The 13,859-nt window shown below is 45.4% G+C and overlaps 1 protein-coding gene across 5 annotated transcripts in view; it reads left to right on the top strand.

The window, feature by feature from the left end:
• The window catches only part of CDC25C (cell division cycle 25C), a 248,824-nt gene that overhangs the window by 76,759 nt on the left and 158,206 nt on the right, over window positions 1-13,859 (top strand). For 4 of the 5 annotated variants that reach the window (XM_085618385.1, XM_085618381.1, XM_085618382.1 and 1 more), the window contains 4 exons: window positions 395-497; window positions 5,123-5,308; window positions 7,671-7,762; window positions 8,323-8,368. In XM_085618385.1, coding sequence (XP_085474511.1) covers window positions 5,127-5,308; window positions 7,671-7,762; window positions 8,323-8,368 — 320 coding nt within the window. In that variant the 5' untranslated portion in view covers window positions 395-497; window positions 5,123-5,126. The remainder of the gene's footprint in view (window positions 1-394; window positions 498-5,122; window positions 5,309-7,670; window positions 7,763-8,322; window positions 8,369-13,859) is intronic. The other variant, XM_085618384.1, reaches the window with a different exon arrangement.

Below are 13,859 nucleotides of genomic sequence, written 5' to 3'. Positions count from 1 at the left end.
GACATCCGCATCTGGGTAATGCCTATTTAGGTGACCGCGACGTCCTAAATGACGCTGGCCATGTCACTCTGAGCTGAATGGAGCCGCCCAATGGCACACAGGGGTACTGCTCACGCAATCATTTCCTTATCCAGCCAGATGCCTGGTGAATTCAAAGGTAAGGAATCTGCAGCTAGATATTGTCTCTACCAGATAATGTGTTACCGAAGGTAAGTAACTTGTTCGATGGAAACATACTTACTAAAGATATTGTATTTATTGTGGACAGTGGTTCTGTTCTGGTAATTTGTCTTGATATTATTCCTTTTGATTGCCAAATGAGTTACTGATCTGATTGCTATTTATATTGACATAGTTTTCGTTATTGGTGCTAATTTTTACATTATTACTTCAGGCATTGGAATAGAATGTAGCTGAGTTGTCAGCTAAATCAAAAGAAATTAAGTTTCTCTGACTGGAATTGGTCACAGCTGGCGGAACCTCTTTGAATGAATTAGGTATGTGTTTAGCCCAAAATTAAATTGGGAGCTAAAATGTAGCTCCATTTGTTTGGGGGGGGGGGGGTGGGGGGAAGAGGGTGTTGCAAGTTCTATCAGGGTTGATTGATGGGGAGGGTGATTTCTTTTCTGGTAGTGTTTATGCCAGCTATACAGTCCGTTATACCAGCAAATATTCCATTGCTACGAATTTGAATGGGAATTCACTTAGCTGATGGGTTTGAGGTAGTGAGTGTGGGAAGCAGAACACTATTCTCCTTACCACACCGCTCATAACCAAATCCATCTCTGGAGTTGAGATTGCGATTATGAAATTCCAGACAGATTAGGGGATGACTTGAAGTCTTCCTCCTGGCAAAGGCTTCTTCACAGATTAGGCCCAGGGATGAATCCTAAGCACAGGCTGGTTAGTTAGCTGGGGATGAAGATGGGGAAGGGGGTCAGGGATGCACTGAAAAGTTTGCAAAAGGAGAAGCTACGTTTTGAGATGTTTCATTTGAACCTGGATAGGGCTTTCAAATTTCTTTGGAGGGTGCATATACCTAATGTTAATGATATTTTATTTACTTATGACTGTGCTTTATTGTCTAGCAGGCTTTCTGTATGATTTCCCTAGCATACTGGGTGTGATTTTCTGCATCCCAGAATGCCCCATGAAGGCTGGAATTCCTCTTTGTAAGGCTCTGCACATACTTTGAGTGGGAAAGCTGCTTCAGCAGCTTTGTCTTTTGGAGTAATCTGTAAAGTACCCTTGTGGGCTGTTAAAAATTATTTTTACACACATTATGTTCTAGACGTTCTTTCTGAGTTTAATACTTAATTTACAAGCTCTTCTGTAGGTCATATGATATTTGGTTTTGATATAGGTGCAACTCTCCTATATTTATCCTGCCTTAAAATATGGATGTGGGTCTGTCACAGGAGTGTGTGTGTGTACAAGTTATTCGCTTAAGTACTTCTAGTTCCTTGATCCAGCCTCCAAACAAACTCCCCGCCATCCTTTTCAGTCTTTATCCTCTAGTTATGGATAGAGACTGGCATTGTAGCTTTTCTCAAGTGCCAGCTTATTTGGTTACTATAATGTCTAGCTTGAATTATGCTAACGGCCTGTTTATGGGCATGTGTATCTAAGTGTGCGCACACACACACACACGTTAGGCCACTTTGAAAAGCTGGCTTAGTATATGGTGCACACTTATGTAAGTGGGCACCCTGCACTAATCCAGACAACCCTTATGGTGATTTTAGGGGTCTTGGACAACCTTGGAAAGCTCTGAGTGGTAGCTGTGCAGAGCAGCCTTCAGGGTTAGTCCAGAAGGAGTGTAAAGCAGGTGGTTTTACCAGAACATAATCTTATTGGTATGGTTTAAGTGAAAAAACCACACAGTGTATTAATAAAATATGTATTTATTATGAGACACTCACTAACACATACAGATATCTCCTACCCAGAGATATACACAATGCACACAATACTTTGCAATAAAAACGGGTAAGTAGCACGAGTACTCAGTGGTCGCCAGGGGGAGACCAAACCATATACTAAAATAGTGGTATGCTAACCAGGGCTCAAGTCCAGACTATACGCAGAAGAGGTAGAAGTGCAGGGGACCTGAGGAACCACCCAATGTGAGTATCTAGGAACCCCACGGAGGTCGTTTGCAGCGTGGGAACAAGACTACGTACTCAATACAAGTCAACGGGTAAGTCACGGTTGTAAATTTAAAGAATTACCCTTCCCAGTGGAGCCCTAACAAACTCTGTGGAAGACTGAAGGTTGGAGAGCCACCCCACCTGTGGATACCCTAGGAACCAGAATACCTACATCAGGGAAGCCAGGTGCATAGGTGTGAGGTGGTGTCAGGAACCGCTGTTGTACCCAATATAGGACTTCAAGTAAATGCAGCTGCTGGAGAATGTGAAAGTGTCCGGTGGAAACCAAAGGTGTATTCAAGATGAGAAGTACCTGCAAGCAGAGGGGACAGTCTATGCCACTCAGGAGTGACCCGGAGGCACAGAAGATGAATGCCCACCGATGTCTGGTGTTGCAGGATTGTTGACCGTAACCTTGGAGATGCAGCTGTGAGGACCAGGTGACGCTGTGGAAGACCAGGAGCCGTCCACGAGCTGTCCCACGTCTGATGTTGAGAGTTGAGGGGTCAGTGTCCGGGAGAACCAACAAGCCTTGGCAACTGCAAACAACGTGGAAAGTGAAGGTGCATTGTCGGGACCAGCAAGGTCCAGGTGACATCACAAGCAGGGGATACGGGGGCAGGCCCTAAGCAATCTGGGAAGCCGACAGAAATCAAAGCAGAACCTTGAGAGGACCCACAGGCCAGAGGCACTGAAGTCGCAAGAGGACCTCTAGCAGCTCATCAAAGATGCAGGCCCACGGTGCAAGTGATGTGGTGAGGACTATGATCTTTGTCACAGGAGATGCTTGAGGTTGAAGCTACTGGGAGCCTGAAGATCTTGGAGGAAGGAAGCCAACAAGCCTTTGCAATGGCAATTCGATGCGGTGCACAGGGGTTTGGTTCCTGCGGCTCCGATTAGGAATACTGGCCTCAAACTTGGCGAGAGGACAGGGAAGGCCTCGAGGGATGTGAAGACCCACCACCTGTGTTGCTGAACCTTTCGGAGTCCGTGGGAGCTCTGGATCAGCAGACCGGTCAGCTTTGTTGCGGTGCCTGCAGATGCAGGTAAGTTCCTCCGTCACTTCGAAAGAAATTCCTTCAGGTGTCTTGGATGTCGGCAGGCCTTGGAAGGTTCCTGTATGGAGCATAGGCACAGATGTTGCAGCAGACTTGCAGGACAACGAGACCAGGAGCAGCAGGAGTCTTCCCAGTTGCAGTCTCGGAGCCCAGAGCAAGGTCCAGCGAAGTCCAGAGTGCCCAGACGGTCTAAGAAGTGGTGTGTTGAAATTAATCTTGTTCCACGACTAATCTAGGGACCCACCCACAGGTAAACCCTTAAGTACCCTAAGGAAAGAGTTGGGACGATTCAGAGTTCCCTCCCAGGGAAGGGGTCGGACAGTGGAGAGTTTTACGACACAGCGGCAGCCAACGGCTCTCTGAGCTGGTTTGAACTGGACTATGCTATGAGGGCAACAAATTTGCCCTTCCAGCAGACTGAGTAGCGCTGGCACGCGCTACCCACTCAGACCCAATACACTAAACCCTGTCTGGGAGGTGTACACTCCTCCCTGTGACAAGATACCTATGCTGCCTTCCACTGCTCTAGCTTGGCTCAGCAGCAGGAGGGCAAAATCGTGTCTCTGGTCAGCAGCAGCCATGTTGTCAAGAAGGCTGGTACCGGGAGCATTGAGGGCCTCCCAGAGGAGCTTTACAGTGCATGGAATCAACGGTGTGGGGGTATAATTCTAACATGTTTGATACCAAACATGGCCGGGTTCGTTACAGCCAGTTTATAGATGGTTATTGCATAATGACACATGGCCACTCTATGTATCATAATGGCTGATGCACTTACAACCCAAGAGAATGAACTCTGAAGGTTGTAGGGATGTCCTACTCATGCAGGGGCACCCTCACACTTGAAAACGAGCACCCTGCCTTCATCATTGAAAGGCCAACTTTAGGGGTGACTTATAGGTTTTAAGTGCAGTGACCTTAGATATAGGGAAACCCATATCTGTCGTAAGTGGTGATAGCACCAGCTTACACAGAGTGCAATGGCGGCCTGTAGTTACAGTTTGAGTGGTCTCCCATGGATGGCATAATACATGCTTCAGCCTATGGGGGACCCCTGGTGTACCTATGCCTTGGGTACCTCAGTGCCATATACTAGTGACTTGTAGGGGTACACCAGTATCCAATCTAGTATGTACCGAAGTACTTACCATAACCAATTTAGGGGAGAAAGCACAGATACTGGGGTAAGCAGGATCCCAGTCAGACTAGTCAAACAGCATATCACCAGGCAAAATGTGGGGATAACAGGAAAAGCAGATTCTACTTTCCTACAGCCGCTCATTCTGAGTTTCTTTTATTGTTGCTGTGTAAAGGTGTTTCAACCCTTTGGACGGCAGTCATGGTGGCCAGTAAGTTGGAGGAAGGTGGGAACATGAACTGCCAGTGCAAGAGTCTTTATGATTAATTACTTGAACTCTCTTGCGTGCCATGTTATTATATCATCCCTGTGCTTGATGTCTCGCCCCTTGTGTGTGATTTTTAATGTTTCATTGGTCTTGTGTGTGGTGCTGGTGGCACTTTACAGGTGCCTTGTATAGTGAAAATCTCACATGTATGTGCATGGTGCCTGAATTTATTTCACGTTTCATGTGTAGTTTTGGTAACCTTTTGTAGTTCTTGTGTGTGGTAATAATTGTACATCAGAGATTGAGATGTTTTACTAGTCTGGCTGCTAGGAATAATGATACTACAATGGCCTTCCACTTAGTGTTTTTACAGCAGGTGTTGAGTATAGTGTGTGTATTTTACCAGTCTTGTGCATGCCTTTGGCTATTTTTAAGGTCTCTTGTGTAGTTGCTAGCCTACTTCATTGGGTGCAGTAGTTGTCACATGTTTCATGCATGATGAGTATATTTGACAGATTTTGTGTGTGGTATTGGTGGCTATATTACATGCTTTTTCTTGACGTTCCAGGGCCATGGCGGCAAACCTCTCCCCTTCAGACCAAGTGGCCCCCACTGTTAACTTTCGCAACAACTGTCGGATGATCCTGAAACTGCTGCAGGAGCGAGACAAGTCTGTGGCCTTCTCCCCTGAGCCCCCACTGACGCCTGTCACAAGGCTGGCCTTCGGCTTCAGCAACCTCGGCACCGGTGAAGGGTGATTATCAGGAATTTGTTCTGTATGAATATCCTATTGCTGGAGCGCATGGAGGGGACTAAGGGGAGGGGACTTCTTGAAAGGAAGCATGGAATGGGCTATGGAATGGGTGCACTGAGCGCAGTCTACTGGAGAGTTACTGTGAGGTTAGTAATCTGAGGATGAGTAATATGTCATTTTTAGCATTCTAAGCACCAGCTGTGCATGTTGAGTGAATAACATTTCGGTTTAACCCATCCAGGAGTTGAATGTAAATTCTCCCCTAAGGCTCTGGTACTCCCTCTGTGCCCAAAATGGCTTCCAACCTACAGTTTGGAATGCCTTTTTAGAAGTCCTGACCAGTTAGTGATTACTGGACAGTATGTATGATTGGCACGGTGATTCACCTAGGGTTATCATCTGTCCTCAAGGGCACAGCTGTTGTGTGAGAACCTAACGTATTTGAGCTTTTTAAATTTGTTTTGCTCTCATTGCACTTGTAGTCCAGCGCACCTGACTACAGTGATTTGCAAGTAAAAAGCTAGATTGAAGTTTTTGTTTTGTATACAGAACTCTTTCTGGCTCTTGGCTTGGCACAGTATGGCTACTACACATTGCTTAGTAAGATTAATTGGAACAAGCACTTCTTAAATATTCCACAATTCACAAGAATCATGTCAGGTGACCTTGTTAAAAATGTTATTTTCATGATCTGTGCGCTTAAAAAAATGCTGTCTTTTTAGCCTAGAGTCCACAATTAAAAAAGCACTGATCAGCCCAAAAAGCCAAAGTCCATAATCTTTATGGATGGCTCATGGTCTTCTAAAGAGAATGCACAGCCCCTGCCCTTAACTAATCTGCACCTATTTTTGTATTTAAGCTAAAACAACAATTGCTACCTCATGCTTTACAATTTGCCCAACACTCTTGCGAATGAAATGTCACCTTGCTGTGTCCAGTCTATTTTCTTCTGTGCTGACCAATTGCTTGATTACCCCTGATCCTCTGACATAAGCAACTGATATCCAAGCATTTCTGGCGAATTTCTCCAATTTGATTGTCTTGCACAACCACCCAGCAAAGACATTTACGGCTCACTTATTATTGTCCTTTGCTACACATTTTTGAGAGATGAGTTTCGAAACTTACCTATTGATATGCGCACTGTGCTGAGTCAGTGTCTTGTTCAACTGATAGTAAATGGTAAAGACAATCCTCTATACCTGCCTGCCTAATCATGAAGCAGTAATCCCTTCTATCGCTTGGTAAATAACTTGTAAACGACTGTTGGATTCAGATACCTGGTGACGTGCTACTTGTACTGTGTTTGGGAGTTGCGTGGCTCTCACTTGCTCAGAGATCTAGTTGGGGGACTGTCCACCTTGAGTTTCCTCATTTCTTTAAGTGTTACATATAGGCTTGTATGTACTTACCTTGGCAAGAATAATCAGTGTTATGTTAGTGTATGAAATTACCAGGTTGTGCACATGGCTCTTCATTAGGTCTCTTTAGTATTGATGGAAAAGGAGATATGGACACTAGTTACGTTACAGTGCCCAATTGAATCGATGTTGGTGAGGTGCAGTAGTCCAGCTCTGCAAGTGCTCCCTTAGAGTGGCTTGAGCAAAATGATCGCCTAAATGTAATGACACCATTTATAAGGTTAATTAAGGAATTCAGGAAAGTACACATCCAGTAGACGGACAGGGGTCAGCTGGCAAACACCCCCTGCTCCCAGTCCCTGATAAGAAATCTGTACACTTGGGCTCTTCTGTCCATGCTTTGTGTTTATCCATATACATGTACACTGTTGGAAAGACATCCCAGTGTCAACCATGCAGACACCACAACATGTGAAAGAGGGAGAGGACGAATTGCACGTTCTAAGGAAGGGAGGTGCAGATGCCGTTCAGGGGCTGTGGAGTTTGGCACTGCTAAAAACGAAATGGGGAAGAGGGAATACAGTATGATGTACATTGTGTGGAAGAGGAGAGTAAACCTCTTTTATGGGGCATGGAATAGGCAGGGTTTCCAACAGGAAGAGTATTAAAGGGAATGGGGGGTTTTGTTACAAGGTCTGAGATAACTAGACTCTCTCCCTGGGATTGTGATGACGTGTTACAGTTTTGATGTGCAGGGTGAGTTTGTTGATTTGCTTTCCTGGTCTGTTGAATATGTAGTGTATGTAAAATGTGCTCAGTGTGTTCAGGCCGGAAGGCCATACATTGTTGAGTGTGTATACATACCCAGTCCAAATTGGCGTTTCAGCTTTGTTAACTCTGCAATGAGACCAGCCTGTTGAGGTCTGTAACCAGTTCAGTAATGCAGATTACCATGGTGTGTTCTGTTCACTGGGACAGTGTTTGTTTTGTTATTTCCACAGGGACACGCCAAAGAGATGCCTGGATCTCTCCAATCTCAGCACTGATGAGGGCGGGTTCTTGAGAGTTGTGGATTCTCCAGTAGCACCAGCCGGTGAGAACTAACCCTGTGCTACTGTCTAGTGCTTCAGTTGGCTGTAACTGGGTCTCTGCTCCTTCTCAATGTAAGCATATTTCCCAGTTTGCATACAGACGCATCCCAGAGAACTACCATCTCTGAGAAAAATTCCCAAAATGTGCCCTATATGCATTCTGGAGGTGTACCATCTGGTCATCCCAGCAATGTGTTCTCCAGTATATACCTATTACTCTGGGGATGTTCCCTCAGTACTTCTCATTCCAAATATATGTTCTGTGCCCCAAACCCCCCAAATATCTGCACCTGTGCTCCCTCTATCCTTTCAAACATGTCCTCTGTGACCTCAAAGACACGTGCCTACCACCTAAATTTACCTCTGTGCCGGAAAGGCTTTTTGATCTAGGCACAGTTTGTGCACTTTAAAAGCCTTGATGTCTGTGAAACCTCATACTACCTAGGGATTTGACCCCAGTATATACTTGGTTCACCGTGCTACCTCAGAGGTGCCCTTGATACCCAACTTTTTAGACACTATCTCCTACTTCCTTACCGTCTTTTGTCCTCTTTGCTTCTAGGGCTACTGGAGTCACTGAGTGCTCGGGATCCCCTTTGTGATGCATTGTGAGTAACCTCTTTTGTTCTGCATGTGTTGTACCTGCCTGCTTTTGAGGGGGCTGCATGCATGAGTACCTGGGTGAATAATTATTTTTGTGGGACCTCTGTCGGTGTATTAATGACCGCCACTTCATGTTGGTGTTTTTGTTGTTTGTTTTATTACCGTTGTCTCCACATAAAACTGTTTATCTGTTTTACTTAAATCCTGGGAAGGCATCTCACTGTAGCATTCCACATGCGTACCTTTGTGACTTTTTGGGTACCCTTCAATTGCTGCTGTCTTCGGTTTGCCATTAGAGCCCGGATTGGTAATCAAACAATGGAATGCAAGCAACACTTAGCAATTTAGCACTATACCCCCTTTTCTCTCCCAGGATTACTTACCTATATCAAACAACTATTTATTTTTCTTAACAAAATATAAAATCAAAATACAAATGTTCTAGATGACAGGGGGTGTTTAGAAAATATGGAAAGCAAAAATTACTTTATGTAAAAAATTTAAACTCCATACCCCAGTTTTATATATACATATAGAAAAAAGCACACACCATAAGAAACAAAGGCAATAAAAATAATGTGACTGGTGTTAAATATTTAACCGAATTATGAAATTATTCACAAGCTCACAGCTACTTGTAGAACATAGTACAGGTGTTTCCATATATCCATAAGAGATTTAAGGTGTTATTTCTTCATTAGGTACCCTAGAAATATTCTCTTATCAGTAGTCCAGGTGCTGTTTACACACTTAACTTGTGGCAATCCATGTTTTATTTTGAAGGCCAAGAACCTTAAAATAATTAATAACTTTAAGATCTCAGTTAATAAATTGCATATTCTAATAGAAATCCATACACTAACAAACTGTTTTTCGTCACCCAGAATCTCCACAATAAGGACATATTTACAATGCTGGCATTTTTAGTACATGATCTTTCCTAATTGCAAAATCATACCACCAATGTAATGCTTTTATTTCTCTTGCCTTACTAAAAAAGGTTACCTGCACTTTTTTAGTCATTTACCCTTTTGAGTAAGTTACTACTTTTAGCTATTAATAAAATCCAAGTATGCTCTGGCTAAAACAACAAAAAAAATATAGTAAGTCTGGCACCACTCATGACCAAACACTGGTACTACAACATCCATCAACTCAAAATAATGGAGGTTTGGAATTGAAATAAAACTCCATGGGCAATAATGTTCAGTTAAATTAAATTTTCTTTAAGTAAAAAATATAAATAAAATATATTTATTGTTAAATATGTAAAAATAGTGCACCTTCATTATTGATTTACAAAATATTTTAATACCTTTTTTGTATTTAAAAACTAATGTAACAGTTCGAGGCATGTGGGCTGCTGAATTCATATCTGTGCATAGATCGCCGCCTAGTGTTGGATCCGGATGATTGCACATTGTTGTCCTGGAAGAGTCTTTGAAGTATCACGAGATAGGTGGCTCCTCCCCTGGACTACAGTGCGCATGGGCATCCTCTCCATCCTCAGATTGTTTTTTTCCACCATTGGGTTCGGATGTGCTTATCTTAGCTCAAGTTAGGGAAAACTTTGTTTAAAGCCTTTAGATATCGTTGGTATCGTTTGCGTTCGGTATCGATAGATTCTTTTATTCACCTTTATCAGATCGAGTTCGGTCCGAACATCGATCAACGTTTGAAGATGGAATCGAGGACTCCCTTCAAGAGATGTCCTCTATGTCACGCAAAATATCCACACGTCGATGTCCACCCGGTGTGTAACAAATGTTTATCACCGGATAATGATGAGACCAAGTATATGGCCTGCGCCCGGTTCCGGTCCAAGAAAACACTTCGGAATCGACGAGCGGCTCGATTGGAGGCCAAAAAATCGGCGCCTACCCCGGTTAACATATTCAGCACCGAGGATGAAGAAGTCGAGAGCGTCGAAGAAGTAGAACAATTCGAAGCGGACACTGCTTCGGAGCATGACTCCCAATATGACGACGAAGACTAGGAGCTCTTCGAGGAAGAAGACGTCGTCGACGAGGTAGGAGACGACAATGAGGCCCTTTGTGCCGAGGAAGATAGCTCAGACGAGGAGCTAGGCCAATCCGTCGATGCGGAGGCCGAGAGGGATAGTCTTCATAAGGCTCAGGTCGAGGGTTCGCCTGCGGGCCGTACCCAAGATCGGTCGGATCGTTCTACAGCCCCGCCTGAAGGCCCGGCTTCGAACATTGCAAAGGAGCCAGAAATATCTAAAGACTGGAGTCGATCCCATGAAATCGAAACCGAAAGCTGCACCGGTCGAATCGAAACTGAAAGTGCAACTGGTTCTGGTCGGATCGAAGGCATCGAAACCTTCCAATCCGTCAACACAAAAGAAGGACATCGGAGCCGAACAACCTAAGAAGGACTTCGGTACCGAGAAACCAAAAAAGGACTTCAGCACCAAGAAACAAACGAAGGCCCTCGGTCCCGAGACGACGCAGAGGCCTATGGCACCGAAGGTTGGGGCGCCGAAGACCAAAGTCAAGGTGGTCGATCGGACCACATCAACACCGAGGGGTGCTGAGACTGCAAAGATACCCGATCAACAAGGCGTCGATCCGAAACTTCAGATCAAAGCCCCTAAGACAGGAAAGAAACCGGAGACCGCGTCGAAGCCTGTCTCCAAAGAGCCTGTCGGATCAAAAGCACCGTCAACATCCATGTTAAAGCAGGTATCGGAGTCCCTAAAGCGCATTAGGGAACGGGACTCTCCAACCGAAAGCGGGTCCCGAACCAAAGAAGGTCGCCAAGGCTCCCTCGGCGCCGGCACCGATCACGTTTGGATTGCCACCACCGGGGACACCTAAGATGTTCGAACTTAGGAAGAGTATCGAACAACCAAGAACAGCGTCGACAGAACAGATGTCGAAGACTCACAGGAGCAGTTTATCGACGTAGACACTGGTAGACTGCTGTTCCGCAAGCGCAAAATTGTCCGAGTAAAAACTTTGGAGTCATACAAAATTCCACTAAAAAAGAAAATGGCGTCAGGTTCCACACCAGTGCTTATGGAACCTTACCAAACATAATCAGGAACCACAATCCTTTTCTCCCACACACTCGGAGACGGATGCAGGAGAAGGCTATGATGAGGATACCTCTTATCCTGTGGATAATGACCCTGATGAACAACAGCAAGACCAGGATCAAGCATGGGGAGACCCTAATGACCCAGGTGACACACAAAATGCTCCTGACACTCATGTTTATAATATAAAACCATCTCCCGCTGAAGATACTGCTGCTTTTAACGCCCTCATTGAAAGAGCAGCTGCCAATCACGGAGTGGAACTTCACTCTGACGCTGTGGAAGAGGATTTCTTGGTAGACACGTTCTCAACATCAGAAAGAACGGTCAAGACTCTACCAATGCTAAAAGGGGTTATTAAACATGCTAAGGACATCTTTAAGGAGCCAACCAGAGCACGGGTATTAAACCCGCGAATAGAAAAAAAATACAGACCAGCCCCAGGAGACCCAATGTACATTAGGGGTCAGTTGCCATTGGACTCGATGGTAGTTTCTAATGCTCGCAAAAGAGCGAACTCGCAGACTACGGGTGATGCTCCTCCTCCGGACAAGGAGTCCAAAGTGCTGGAAACATCGGGAAAAAGGGTGAAAGCACAAGCAGCAAACATCTGGTGCTTTGCCAAAACCCAGGCACTCCTGGCCAGATACGACAGGTCCCACTACGATACCCTAGAAACACTGATAGAACACCTACCAGATGACTACAAAGAGGGAGCGGAGCTCCTCATCAGAGAGGGAAAACTCATTACAAATGCGTCCATCAAATGCGCAGTAGATGCAGCTGACACTGCAGCAAGGGCAATCAACACTAGTGTAATGTTGAGGAGGCACGCATGGTTGAGAATATCGGGTTTCAAACCTGACATTCAAACTAATATCTTGCATCAACCAGTCAACCCAGACTTTTTATTTGGCCCAGAGGTTGACACCACACTAGAAAAGATTAAAAAGGACACAAACTGCAAAATCTATGGGTGCTCTACAATCGCAGCAGTTTCGGAGTGGCTCCTTTCGTCGCCCCAGGAATACAGGAGCAGTTAGAGGTCAGGGGTCCCAGCAGCAGTACAATAAAGGAGGTACCCAGGGTACCTATAATAAAAACAATAGGGGTGGATATCGTGGATCCAGCACCAAAGGCAGAGGACGAGGAAACAACACCACCAGGTCCTCCACCAATAACAGTGACGTCTTGTCACTGCCCCCCGACCACATAACACCGGTCGGGGGGGAGACTACAACAGTTCCTGCCGGTCTGGAGATCCATCACCACAGACAGGTGGGTCAGAGAAATTGTCCAGTACGGTTATTGTCTGGAATTAACATCCAATCCACCCAACATACCACCAAGACACCGTCCTATGTCCGCAGAGCACTTGACGTTATTGCAGCAGGAAGTACTAAGTATGCTGCAAAAAGGAGCCATAGAGCTCGTGCCTGTAGAACAACAAGGGTCAGGGGTGTACTCTCTGTACTTCTTTATCCCAAAAAAGGACGGGTCTTTGAGACCTATACTGGACCTAAGACCTCTCAACCGATACATTCTGTCAGAGCATTTTCATATGCTCACCCTCCAGCAGGTTCTGCTGTTACTCAGTCAGGGTGACTTTCTAGCAACACTAGATTTGAAGGATGCGTATTTCCACATACCCATACACCCATCACACAGAAAATATCTCAGGTTCACTATTCAGGATCAACATTATCAGTTCAAAGCCCTCCCTTTCGGAGTAACAACAGCGCCCAGGGTCTTTACCGAGTGCCTGGCAACAGTGGCTGCACACTTGCGGACACAGCACATTCACGTCTTCCCTTACCTGGACGACTGGCTTGTTCAGGCAAAGTCAGCCCAACAGTGTGCCAGCCACATGTCCCACACCATTCACCTTCTTCACAGTCTGGGGTTCTCACTAAATTATCCAAAATCACATCTTCAACCCGCACACGTACAACAGTACCTGGGCGCAACCATAGACACTAGCAGACAAGGCTCAGACAAATTTAATGAGGATCAACAGCATGCAACTAATGATAAAGAAATTCAAACCACAACACTCCCTTCCGGCGCGAGTATTCATGCAGTTGCTAGGCATGATGGCCTCCTGCATCTTCATAGTCCCGCACGCGAGACTACATATGCGCCCGCTTCAGGAGTGCTTGGCACGTCAATGGAATCAGGCTCACGGGCAATTAAAAGACCTAGTGTTGGTGAGCGGTCGGGCATACAACTCTCTGCTTTGGTGGAATCCACAAAACCTTTGCAAGGGCCGACCGTTCCAAGAGCCTGTTCCACAAATAATACTGACGGCGGACGCCTCTCTCCAGGGATGGGGAGCTCATGTACTCAATTACACAGTGCAGGGACTATGGACGACACAGCAAAAGAACATGCACATCAACCTTCTGGAACTGATGGCAATCTTCCTAGCCATGAAGGCT

Source organism: Triturus cristatus, chromosome 7, assembly GCF_964204655.1.
Source record: "Triturus cristatus chromosome 7, aTriCri1.1, whole genome shotgun sequence".
NCBI lineage: Eukaryota > Metazoa > Chordata > Amphibia > Caudata > Salamandridae > Triturus > Triturus cristatus.
Note: the sequence above shows the minus strand (reverse complement) of the source record. Positions and strands in the feature narration are given on the sequence as shown.